At 33.7% G+C, this 13359-nt stretch overlaps 1 protein-coding gene across 1 annotated transcript in view; it reads left to right on the forward strand.

The window, feature by feature from the left end:
• The first annotated feature begins 945 nt into the window (after nt 1-945).
• The window catches only part of LOC128207611 (glycogen phosphorylase, muscle form-like), a 29100-nt gene continuing 16686 nt past the window's right edge, over nt 946-13359 (forward strand). Inside the window, exons 1-3 of the mRNA XM_052910649.1 lie at nt 946-1305; nt 4761-4862; nt 8052-8234. Of these exons, the coding sequence (XP_052766609.1) occupies nt 1054-1305; nt 4761-4862; nt 8052-8234 (537 nt within the window). The 5' untranslated portion in view covers nt 946-1053. The remainder of the gene's footprint in view (nt 1306-4760; nt 4863-8051; nt 8235-13359) is intronic.

A 13359-nucleotide genomic window follows, 5' to 3' on the forward strand; every position in this document is an offset into this window, starting at 1 on the left:
TTGTCCCATATTTTTACCAGGGAATACGAAAACAACACATGATCGGTAGGTTGCTGTAGCATAGGTTAAGGCTACCAAAATCCCCCATATAATATTTAACTTTCTTCAAGAAATGTCAATTGTCGTCATTTAATTTGTATAAGTTGAATTACATTTTTTTCATAGCACTTGGCATCATTTCAACTCAAAAATAGTTTAAACGCAGAAGGTGATTCTTCATTATTCTTTGCAAAAAAAATCCATATTCCGAATTATATTTTTTTATTATATACTTGAGATTTCATCAAAGCTGCATTCTCACAGAAGGACCGTTTTGACAACCTTTTTATTTTTTGTCTTGGAATGCGCCAGTTTTTCCATAAATGTCTGGAAACCAGTGATACAAGATTAGTGACAAAATATGAGATCGCAGTTTTTCATAATAACGATCGAAAATTGATGTTTTATGGCTAAAAGCGTTACTATGATAACGCCTTTGACAGAGTTATACAATTTAAATAAAATCCTACTCTCAGACAGCGTTTAAAGAAAAATGATTTTTCGGCATTTCCCCCCAAAATTAAGATCTGTTCGATTGTATGTTCTCTAGTGTGACTGAATTAAAGGCATTGCTACCAAAGTAAGCTGATTCTGAGACCAAAAAATAACACGATGTCAAAACAATTAATCTGTGAGAGGGCAAAGTTACGTAAACGCACGGGCGGTAATGTGCGTCACGGCAGCTACATATTGGATACATACGCGCCTAGTATGTTTCAGTTATTTCGTCCACGACATATGATATACCAGACGATGATGCGGAATAAAAAACAACATTTTAACATGTAACAATCTGAGGAAACGTGAAAGGAGGTAAACGGAAATATACGGAAAAATACGAACAATTCCGAACAACCATTAGGGTAGAGTGTTTACCTTCATGCACAAACGTCCTTGACCTTTATTCAAGGACACTGCAGCTGCGGAAGGAAGTCGGTAGATGGGTGATTTTCTTGTCAAGTTCTAAACTGTCAACTTTTTTGTGTCTTTTGTAGCATTGTATTGAATTGTAACATGTCGTCTGGTGCGTATGTCCAATCGGACGTGGAAAAGAGGAAGCAAATCAGTATCCGTGGCATTGCCCCAGTGGAAAATGTCTCGAATATCAAGAAAACGTTCAATCGACATCTCCACTACACTCTTGTGAAGGATAGAAATGTTGCTACACCAAGAGATTACTACTATGCGCTTGCACATACAGTGCGGGACCATTTGACAGGCCGATGGATTCGCACGCAACAGCACTATTATGAAAAAGACCCAAAGGTAATTACTAACATGTTTAAAGAGACAATTGTCACCTACTCATGCAGCTATTGACTATGTGATATGCAGAATGCATTGCGACAACATGAATGATGTCTTCTTATAATCTGGCAATCTGGTTATCAAAAGAAACAGATATGAAATCTTGGACTTTAAATATTTTTAAAAGACAGCATTATTATAAAAAAACATGTTGCATTGTAATGCAATACTCCAATAGACCATAAATGTAATAATTTACACAATACTGCTTGATTGTATAAATCCGAACAGGATGCATTCTCGAACACTAGTTAAAACACTTACAAGTTTATTTATGATGATCGAAAATTTGATGATCAAGATCAATACTAAGGCTTGCCTTAGCAACATGGCTGAAGTTTTATACCCCTTGTTTTGTTGAGTATTTACATTAAATACCTTTCAGTATATTAATACACTTAAAAGATCAAAATGTAGCATGTGAGGAATAATGTCACAGGGTGTGTGCGCATCATTGAGGCCTTGCAGTTATATTGACCTACATTCAAGTTATTTATAAATAGAAATCATGCTTTACATTTACAAATCGCGTGTTTTGAAAAACAGTGAAAACAAAACATAGCTTGGCAGCTACTCTTTAAGTGTTCAGTATCTGTGACCTCTAAAGCATGCATTGACCATGAAATGAACAATTTTGGACATAAAATAAATAAGATTGTGAACCTGCACTCTGACAGATGTTGACACATTAACCAAAGATGTTTCATTCAAAATTTTACCTTACTACAACAAAAACTTTCCGAGATAATTGTAAAAACGTCCAAATTAATAAAATTGTGAACTTGTACATTGACAGATGTTAACACGGCTGCTTATATGGATTAAACCAGTATAGACCAAAAACTGCTTTCGCGGCGGCTTTTAGATGCTTATCATGTGTTTTTATCTGTTTATCTAATTTTCGCAATAAAAAAAAGTGTCAGAAGTTAAACACTAACAGTCATTTCTTTCTTTAAATCAGGAAGACACTGAATATCAATCATATTTTGATTCACTTCTTATAGAATCTTGTGGTTGTATCCATTTTAGTAAATGTGAGTAAGAAACTAGCATGACAATACTATTCCCAAATATGTACAGATTAATCATCATTTGTAATCAGTCATTTTATGGTTTTGAATTCAGTTATCAGCACAATGAAAAAATGAAAGAAACCCTGAAATATATATCTTTATCATTTGTTTTCATCAGTTTTTGCAGTTTGACTTACCGTTGCACCACCTGGAAGTAGTCAAACTAAGAATCTTGGTTTATCCAAGCATCCAAAGTAGTAATTATCCTACACAGGACTCTCCTTTGATCAGCAAAAACAGACAAATAAATCGTATTCCTGTTTCATTTCACTGCTTGTCCAGAACAGCAATAAGATTTTGAAATTGTCAAACTATATGAAAGATTAAACTAAGGTATCGTTTTAAATTGAATTGCTGGTGTGTTTGGTGTGGACATGGCAAGCTCGGCCTGATAATCCACTGGTTTATCAGTGGTCGAAATTAGCACAAGCCCGCAAAACCTGCACTGGTAAAATGTCTTCCGGGCTTGCTCAAATTCTGAATTTTATATAGCAGGGCTTGTTCAAAAATATGATTCCCTGCAATAGTATAAGAATTCGGGCTTGTTCATCCGAAAGTCTAATTTCAACGACTGGTTTATGGTTATAGACTTGTTTTAAAATGTTTGATGCAAACGTTCAATGTTAAAATACAGTTTATGGGTGTGTTAGTGTACTGACCAAATGCAGCCTTAATAATAAAGATTTTGTTTTCAACTGAGTTATACAATATAATGCAATATGGCCACTGCACATTAACACATACATGTACGTTGTATTTTAAAACAAAATCTGGCGTATTTTTGCAGCATTAACAAAAATTATTTCTCTTCCCAGGACCAACTGGAAAAATTGGCCCAACCCAAATGATTGTGAGTTTTGAAATAAAGGATTGTTTTAAGAGTCATCAGCATACTAGTCACTATAAATCAGTGTTCCCTGTCTCAATTCTATGACTGAATAGTCAAATGGGTGATCAAGATCAGAGAAGCCTAAAATCATGACCGAATTTATACCGCATCTAGTATGTCTCAGCCAAATTACAAATAAGGATATAGAGATCATTTGTCATGATTTAAAGATAGTATCATAGTTTATATCCTGCTCAGTGATACATCTATTGATGTATATATTTCAATAAACCTTGAAGCATGGCTTCCTTTTGAATATGTGTTAACATTATTATATTTTTAGTTGAAAAAATGCATACATGTATATTGTTGAAAAAGATGATTCAAGTTAAGCAATGTGCCAAATATTTACTTTTGTATGAGATCAACTGCCTTAACACTTATGTAATAATGATTATTTCTAATGTATGCTAATGAACCTAGCACTTAAAGCTTTAGAAGTATTCAATGGTCATGGCTTTAAGTGTGTCCTTATGCTTCAAGTGAATTTCAAATCTAGTGCAACATCTACAGCCTATCTATTGACTTATTGCATCAAAGGAAATTGACTGCAGTCATCAGTAGTAGCAGTAATTTGGCATATTTTTTTATTTATCACTAGGAACATTCTAATGAAGAGGCGGGCTCACACCCCTGAAAAGTTTACTTGCTTACAGTAGTAAGATAACGTACTAGTTTTTAACGTTTATTTCTGCGCTGAAGATTTGTCAAATAATATGTAATTGTTTGAAAAGGGGTGTAAAGGTCTTGTTAAATCAGCTTTGCTCTAAAAATTTTTTATATGTATTGGGGATTTTCCTCACACAGAGCTCCTGCATCTATTACTCAAGATTCTCGTAGTGTTTTTTGTGCATCCCTGGCACCCCCCAAAATATATTTCCATTTGATATATACACAAGGTCTGCAACAGAATGTGAATACCAAAATCAAAATACCTTCTGGGGCAAAAACATTATATCATCTGAATGACATGAAATTCCCACAGGGGTAAATTCACCCCACATCCAGACCTGGGGTAAATTTGTCCCAAAAGGTAAATTGCCCCCCGTGAGTATTTGCCTTTATACGCACACATTTGTCCCTGAGGGTAAATCTCATCATATTAATGCAACATTACAACACAATATATTGCAGTGTGGTTTCTGCAAAGTATTACATGAATATTAGCATTACATTGTATTGAGAAACAAAAAAAATACGAGGGAAACCAACATTCCTTGGCAGAATTTTGGCAGTAATAAGGGTCCATTAGGACCCCCAGCAAGAACCCTTATGTCTTTCAAAATAAGAAAAGGTTTCAAATTGAAACACTGCAGCATAAAAAAATATGAAACAAATATTATTTTTCCATATTTTGCTTTTATTTCATCAGTTCAAGTAATAATTATAATGTCTTGTTGTATGGCGAAATAATACAAACATATTACAAAAAAAATGTTATTCTTTTTCAGCGTGTGTACTACCTGTCGCTGGAGTTCTACATGGGCCGAACCTTGTCTAACACCATGGTGAACCTTGGAATCCAGAGCTCCTGTGATGAATCCATGTACCAGGTACATATACACACATTCAGTATAAACTACAGTACCCTCAACGAGTTAGACCCACCCGTTTCCCTTGCATTCAACATTATGATTTTATCGACTACATGTATCTGCTTTCTGTGAAGTTTCGAATTTAAGCCTTGGAGTTTGTCAATAGAATTACAAACCTGGTGTTACTTGGAGGGGTCAACTCCATGAATCTCCACAGAAACTTGATAAGAATCTATGCTTGAATTATTTTTGGTTGAACAAAAAAATATATATTTGATAAAAGTTGGTCTAACCTGTTGAGTGTATTGTACCACTTTTCAGTTTAGAGAATTGTGATATTACAAAAAAAGGTATTGATTCAGAAATTAATATTTCCGAAATTAATATTTCTGCAAATAACATTCCTATGGTAATTCTTTGGCTATATTTCCAAAGCCATTTTCTTGGAAAAGGATGAAGAAAACCTCTATGGAAATGCTTCCAGAATCACTACTGGGCTAGATTGGTATCTGTACATTAGACATTGCTGTCTTGATGAGGAAGTGAAGTATATTCTGAGACAATTACTGTATATAAGTGCTTGGATGATAAATTGATTTGTTGATCTGTCATTAATGTCCTGCCTGTGACAGGCCAAAGAATCAAACCCTTGAAACAGCTGACGGAGCAGATAACAACTCTGTAGGAGATTTCTTAGTACAGTATTATTAGTTTATGGATATGTCATTTTCTGAGAAAAGGAATAAATCTTATTAAGCCACAATAGACACAAATGTAAATATGTCCTTTCAAAGAAAGGATGAGAGTGGTTCAGTGGTTCAAGTTCGCTTCTCTCTCCAAACAGGTTGTGGGTTTGAGCCCGAAGTAGGGGCTGATTTCGATCGCCTCTCAAAAAATTTACTGGTACCAGTTTCTAAACAAGGGAAGAAACTCATGCATGATTGATATCAGCTTATAGTTGTCTTCACTCTCAAGCAGACCAAAATATTTCTTTATTAAATTGATGTTTCCATGAAAACCACATTCCATGATTAAAGAATTCATCTCTTTGATTATCTGTAATGTGATCTTGTTAGTCCAGTGTTTCGCACCCATTTTCATCTAGAAATCAATTTGAAAGCTGTGCCATGCTGTCACCAGACTTGAGACTAATCCATACTGCTGAACTGTTGTTTGCGGTTGCATGAATCATATATTGCTTTTAAATTGGTGTTGAATATCATTATCATTATTATTTCTGAATTCGGTTTGAACATGTTATTACAATTTGTTGGGTCTGAGGCAAAACAGTTTTGATAATTGGTTTTGAAAGCAATGAAAAAAAGCTCTTTTCAAGGATGCTTTTAAAATTATACCCTTTATCAAAGCTTATCCCTGTTTATTAAGTACATCATTAATGAAAAATACATGTAAGTTTTTTTTTATTGATGATTTTTTTTATATCTATCAGTCATATAACAGATTGACCTGACAATTTTTGTAAAGTCACTGCCAGCTTTTACCAGTCCGAAAACTTATTTTCCATACTTTTTGTTCTTTCTTTACAGTATCTTTTTTTTTCCAGTGCCACTCATATTTTACCAACCTTTATTAATATTTTTATACAGTATTGCCTGTCTGTTAAGGGCTGTCAAGAGTTCTCGAAACCCTGCTTACCCACCAGCTTGGACATTTGGCTGGTGGGAAGGACGGGTTTCGCGAACTCTGACAGAATTTAAACAGCTGGGCAATATTTATACAGGCCCGCTGGTCAGATGTTCTGACCTATTGGACAAATTCCTTAAATCATGGTGAATCCCTTTTTGACAAGTTTTTCCACAATTTTTTTCCCAATTAAAAAAAAAAGGTTTAAATGCATACAGAAAAGCCTGTTATACATAATCTTAATTACAATTAGAGTTTTGTGGAAGTAAACACTAGTTAAGCGATGGGGTAAGTAGGTGACTCGATATGAGATATACAGGGCATAGGAAACCATATCGCAGACAATGCGAATGTCCGTCGGACATGTCCGGTATATTTCCATTTTGACCGACGAAACTTTTGTTTTGGTCGGTCACAATGTCCGGTGAAAAATTACAGTCAGCACCGTTTAATTTTCGGAAAATTTACTTTCAGTTTCTAAATAAATGTTCAGAGCTATTTTTAACTATTATATCATGATTATTCAGCGTGTTAATCCGTGTATCATTATTTGTAAACCCCGTTTCGACATGTTTCCGTAAAAGCCAATAAAACACGCAAGGTTCCGATCTCAGCTCGTACTATAATACTTTTATTTTACGGAAATGTTCGGAAATTACAAAATTCCGTATGTATTTATTTTCGGCGAAGTGGTTCCCGGCAATCGTGTTAATTTAAATATGATGATTAAATACCGAGTTGACTTTCTTTCCGCTCTGTTTAACATTGCCAATAACAAGAAATCTACTTTCGTTTTTGCATAAATGTTGTGCCTGAGTTTGACTTGTAGTACAATTCGTTACATTTTATAACTGTACTTTATCTTTAATTTAAAGATGAATTAAAAGAGTAAGATCTAGCAGTTCCATGGGTAGGCGAACCAGATATGAGTTTTTTTTGGGAGGCAAGGGAAGAAAAAAATTATGACATAAGATTCGAATATTGATTTTTTTGCATGATGTTTAGCTTTTTTTGTAATTTATTATAGTACTGTAGGTCAAATCTAACCAAAAAGATCTAAACCTGTTATAATGGGGAATTACAAAACTTATTTAAAAAGAGGCTTAAAATCAAGGTTTAGGCTGATGTAACCGAATACTGTTTGTAACATTGCGACAGGTAAAAATTTGTTGCGACAGGTAAATTTTAAGTGTTTACCTGTCGCAATGTCCTGTGAAGGAGAAAAAGTTTTCGCGTTGTCTGATATCGGTTGAGAGCGAAGCTCGATCTTAAATATGGTTTTCTGCACCTCAAATATCCCATTTCAGGTCACCTTCTAACCCTGTAACATGTATCACATCAACAACCTGTTAGCATGTTACCATGTTTTATTTATTCATCGGAACTGGAAAATAGACACCATTTTTGAACAATATGAATTTGGTGACCCTATAAGGAAAAATATGAGGTCACCACGTGACCAGTCATGGACCAATGGCATTGCGTCAATTTTGTTGGAGGCGTGATATAATAAGATCTTGTTCCTTAATTTCAAAAGGTACACTGTTATATTGTTGTTTACAGCTTGGTCTTGATATAGAGGAGCTTGAGGAGATTGAAGATGATGCTGGGCTGGGAAATGGCGGTCTTGGTCGTCTGGCAGCTTGCTTCCTGGACTCCATGGCAACCCTCGGCCTCGCTGCATATGGCTATGGGATTCGCTATGACTACGGCATCTTTGCTCAGAAGATTGAGAATGGCTGGCAGGTAGGTTGATTTGGTAGTTCATTATCTGATTTTATAGGCAAAGTTATGATTAGCTTTTGCCCTTGCCAGAACAATTGCAGTTTTGTTTTAAAAGTGCTTTATTATAATTTTAGTTTGACATGACGTGATTGTTCCTTTTAATTTCAACAGTAGATAGCTTAATAAATTCATCATAATCACGTTTTGTGTTATAAAAGGTGATTGATTAATGGAAAATCCCCTTTGTATTATGTTCGTTGGAGGTACATTTTTATATTTTTTTGGTGTAAGTTTACAAAAAGAGAGCACAAATGATCAATATATTTGGAAGAAGTGATATACTACAAGGTCTGCTGAGATGGCTGAGATGGCTATAATAAACATATGAGCAAGAATTTTCTGTCAAGCACATTTTCGTTACATCACTAATGGCTTGGTGGCCAACATTTATGAGTTTTTCAAGATGTCATTTTTGCATATCTTATGTTCTATTAATGAAATATGACACATAAGCTTCAAGATAATGAAAGGACAATGTAAAAACACCACATGGAAAGTAAATACAGCCGTTTAGAAATTTCACTTTGTTTGTGATGTAACAAGGACAATATGACAGAAAGATGGCACTATCTGCTTTTATGTGCTGATGTCAAGTTTTTCTTTATTATCTAAACATTGCTGGCACTTAAGTGTTTATACTCAACTTTAAAATAATTACCATCGACATGAACAAGTGTTCATTTTCACTATAACCTTTCGGTGATGTAACTGGACTCAAATGTCTACATTAAATAAGATGTTATTTGGATAAGAAAGGCATAAACATGAAAATAACATGCCTCTTTATACCATTTCAATAAAATACAAATTTTGAGAGATATAATTACAGTTATTTTGCTTTATTCTTTCCAAAACAACACCTTTAACTTTTCAAGGGCTGTAACACTGGACACCAAACGGTCAGTCACCATGACACTTGTGAAGAGAATTTACATACGTGTTCACATTTTGTCGGACTTCAATTAAGTTTACATACAGGAATACAGTGGAAATCATATGAAAGTAAAAACTTGGGCTATTACAAGTTTATTGAATATAAAATTTTACAAAACTTGGAAGAGCTTAACTGTAAACATGATTGAAATACTTATTTTAACGTCCATCGGTGTATGAACTACATTTGGGCTGTTCTAAATGGGTGGAGTCCGAAGGACTTCACTGACACTCTGAGCCGATTACCCTGATGGACATTAAAAATAATTACATAACATCTATATTTGGATATTCTTTATTTACCGTCAATGTTAAGTCTTTTCCGTCAACGTTACGTCCTTTATCAATCTCAGATTTTTTATAAACATTTCTGTTGTTTTCATTTCAAGTGATAATAGTGTTTATTTAATCAGTTGTGTTTAGCAACAAAACTAGCATAAACCATCTAAAAAAACAAAGTTTCTCGGCGTTCGATACGTAAATAAGACACAATAGGGAAATGGGCTGTCCAACTTTCTTCAACAATAACACGAACTCAAATAATTACATGAGCATGTAGACGGGTGAGAAATGTCCTAAAATGCACTCTTTTCCGCTAGAACACCAATTGTATCGGAATTGTGTAATAGTTCGTCTCATAAAACAACCTTTTTAACACTCAATCGATGCGTTCGAGACGTAACACGATGAAAATACTCACACATGTTTGTTTTGACAGTCCTCCATTTGTTTCCAAAAATAGCCGAAGTCTCCAAGTGACTCTATTGATGAAGCTGATGTCGTATGAAAATAGAATAACAACACTGGGAATCCCCCATTTGCGCGCACCTGCTTAATCTAAGCCTTTACAGTGAAAGTTTAGTTAAGTAACATTTTGATGGAAAACGCGCCTGCTGATTTCGCAATAAAAATAAGGATACACCTTTGTTGAAAAAAACGCAACAAATACGTTTCCTGTTTAACCTTTTAGGCACAACTGCTTGGAAACTTTGTCCGGGAAAGACGTAACCAAAATTGACACGAAATGTTACGTCATTAATTTCTGCTTGAAATTTATTTATTTTTTATTAAAAACGACTAAATAATTATTTCTAGACACCTTTGTATTGTAGAATGGACCATCTCAGATAAGTTTCATGCTCCTGTTTGATGTTTTTTGAATACATGCATTTTTTGTTGCTGGGTGAAAAAGGCCTACATGAAAAAGTGCCTGGCAATTGTTCTCAAAAATCGGACTTGTTCTTCGTTTTAAATATTAATCAAATTCAAGGAAATAAATGAAAAACTCGAGACTGTCTCCCACATAAATGATCTTTTTAACCATGCATATAAATAACATTTATTAAAACAAATGATAGGAGTAAATTCGGTTTGTTTGGGATGTAACAGGAATGTGCTGGACAGTGAATTCTTGCTCATATATAGACAAATTGATTTCAGTTATTTCCTAGTTGCATAACGCAAACATCAGATTGCCGGTACAGCATGAGTTATGAATCTCTTGTATTATAGATTCTGTATTCACAATTTTCTTTTGTTACACCCACATAAGTTTGGTAATGATCTCAAATTTATGAAAAATCTGTTTATGCAAGCTAAAAATACTAATGTTTATTTTGTCTATTGTTGTTATTCTGTATTAAACTCAGTTAGATCCGGTTGCCAGGTTAGATCCGGGTTGGCAGTAATTTGGTCTTTTGTTGAGGTTTGAATTTCATACCCTATTTTTTGCAGCAGCATGGGACAAAATTATCAGTCAAGAATGGGTTAATGACCTGCTTTATAATATTGGTAAACTGGATGCAACTCTCTGATACAAATTCAGTATGGCCATGTTTTGGTTAGGGTTACATCCTTTTCAAAACAGGTAGGGCTTTTTATTAAATTTTTATTTTTTTAAATTTTTAAAAACATTTGTACCAACTGACTATAAAAAAAAGTAGAGTCGGCGCCTATTTCGTAGGTAGGGTCGGGTAACCCCATAGAAAATGTTTTTTTTGTAGGCCCCTGTGTGATACTTATATACATGAAATATTGTGATGACATAGACTTAAAGATATATTTGTTTGTTTCTGTCAATAGAAAAATAACTTTATAAAAAAGACAAACGTTTATTAAGTTATTATGTCTCCCTCCATAAATTGAGAGACAATTTTATGACAGTGTTGTCTGTCCGTCACAAATCAGGTCCGCTCCATATCTCTTGAATGGCTTGAAGGATTTTGAAATAACTTGCCACAAATGTTCACCGTATTGAGACAATGTGCAGAGTGCATGTTACAACCAGCTGGGTTCAAGATCAAGGTCATATGACTATATTTTGTGTCCGTTCCATATTTCTTGAACCAACATAAAATGTCAAGGAACTGAATGAGACAAACATAGGGGGAGACATCTATTTTTGATTACAAAAATAACCTTCTAGCTTTAATATGTTCCTTATCGGTACGAAAAGTCGTAGTCTTGTCTGTAAATGAAATCTCAAATATTTTTATTTATGATCCACAAAAAAGCATATATACCTTTTTAATATGCCAAGTCTTCTGTCAGTAGTAAATGACGTATGTTTTGAAGTTTAAATCAGTACATGTATACATTAATTTGATACAATTGTACCAAAACCTGGCTTTAACTAAAAAATCTAAAAATTGTTTTATTCAACTTAGGGACTAGGGTGAAGTCACAATTAACCTGAAACAATTTATAGACTAAGGCCCTAAAAAAAAATGTTTGGTTAGGGTTACATCCTTTTCAAAAATAGGTAGGGTAGGTAGGCTTTTTTTTTTTATTTATTTATTTTTTTTATTAGGCTTTATATAAGAATGTCATTTTCATCATTGGAGAATGGTGTTAAAGTTATCGTCTATATAAGAAATTAAGGTTTTAAACTACATATTGAAAAGCAAAAAAAATAAAAAAAAATTCAGTTTTTCATTTTTTTTTTTCAAACTGACTATAAAAACGGTAGGGTCGGCGCCTATTGCGTAGGTAGGGTCGGGTTACCCGAACCAAATGTTTTTTGTTTTTTAGGCCTAAGTAGAATGTTCTATTTTTCAACATGTTTATGGTTTTGTGTAAAAATTAACCTGAATTAACCTAAATTTAAAAAGATATTTCTTCTGATATGTTATCTGATATGTCTTCTTAATGGAAGTTTTTTGTGGAGGTGACTGACCTATTTAAAACCTGATTTAAGTATTGAGTTTTAACGAAATACAGTTTTGCTAATTGTAAACTTACCAGTAATGCTTATAACTGGAATAATGATGAAGTTGTTCTTTTGAAGATTAAATTTAATGCTCATAATTGTAAACCAACTTCTATCTTAAATATGATATTCAAATATGAAATGAAAAACTAGTAGTTCTATATATTAATCATAATTAATAATTAAAATTTATTTAAAAATTCTATGTATTAGACTGAAAAGTCTGAGAAAACTTGTTGAACATAACAGAGCTTTTTCTGCACATTTTGGGGAAAAGTCCCAAGACATTTTGGGAAAATTTTCATCGCAAAATATGCCATTTTGAGAAAAAGAATCACTTTACATAAAAAAATGGGAAATTTTACAGTTTAAAGAACAAGCTTTTCTGTCTCATGCAAATGTGGAAATTGTTCAAGTATTAGATTTTCCCCCTTCAAAAGACCTGAAATATCAATCCATGCAAGGTAAAATATCTGTAATTGCACTACAATATGACAGTTAATATTGCATACCGATCTCTGAATGTAACGAAAAATGATTTCTGATTTCAATAATCACCAAAACTTAACATCACACAATTCATTAAAATGTTGAATGAACAATACAGGTAAAACAAATAAATATATATTTTGCTAGAGGAATATGTCTGGTGGGCCGACCCGTGGGAACAAGAGAAAAAGGCCTGCATAACCATATGCTTGCAAGGAGGATTGTAATACCTGACCCAATGAAGGGCATGTGCTGGTATTACACTGTGTAACTTATAAAACCTAGACTGCTTCCATAGATGACTGCTCGTGAGAAATTTTGCTGACATTAACAGTCTTCTGCAAATAACCATTTGTCATAGAAATAATATACACCAGACAGATTTAGAATATGGTATAACAAAAAGGAAATGAAAAATCAATCACAACAGTTTTACATGAAGAATCAATATTGCCC

The sequence above is a fragment of the Mya arenaria genome, chromosome 11 (genome assembly GCF_026914265.1).
Source record: "Mya arenaria isolate MELC-2E11 chromosome 11, ASM2691426v1".
NCBI classification, from domain to species: domain Eukaryota; kingdom Metazoa; phylum Mollusca; class Bivalvia; order Myida; family Myidae; genus Mya; species Mya arenaria.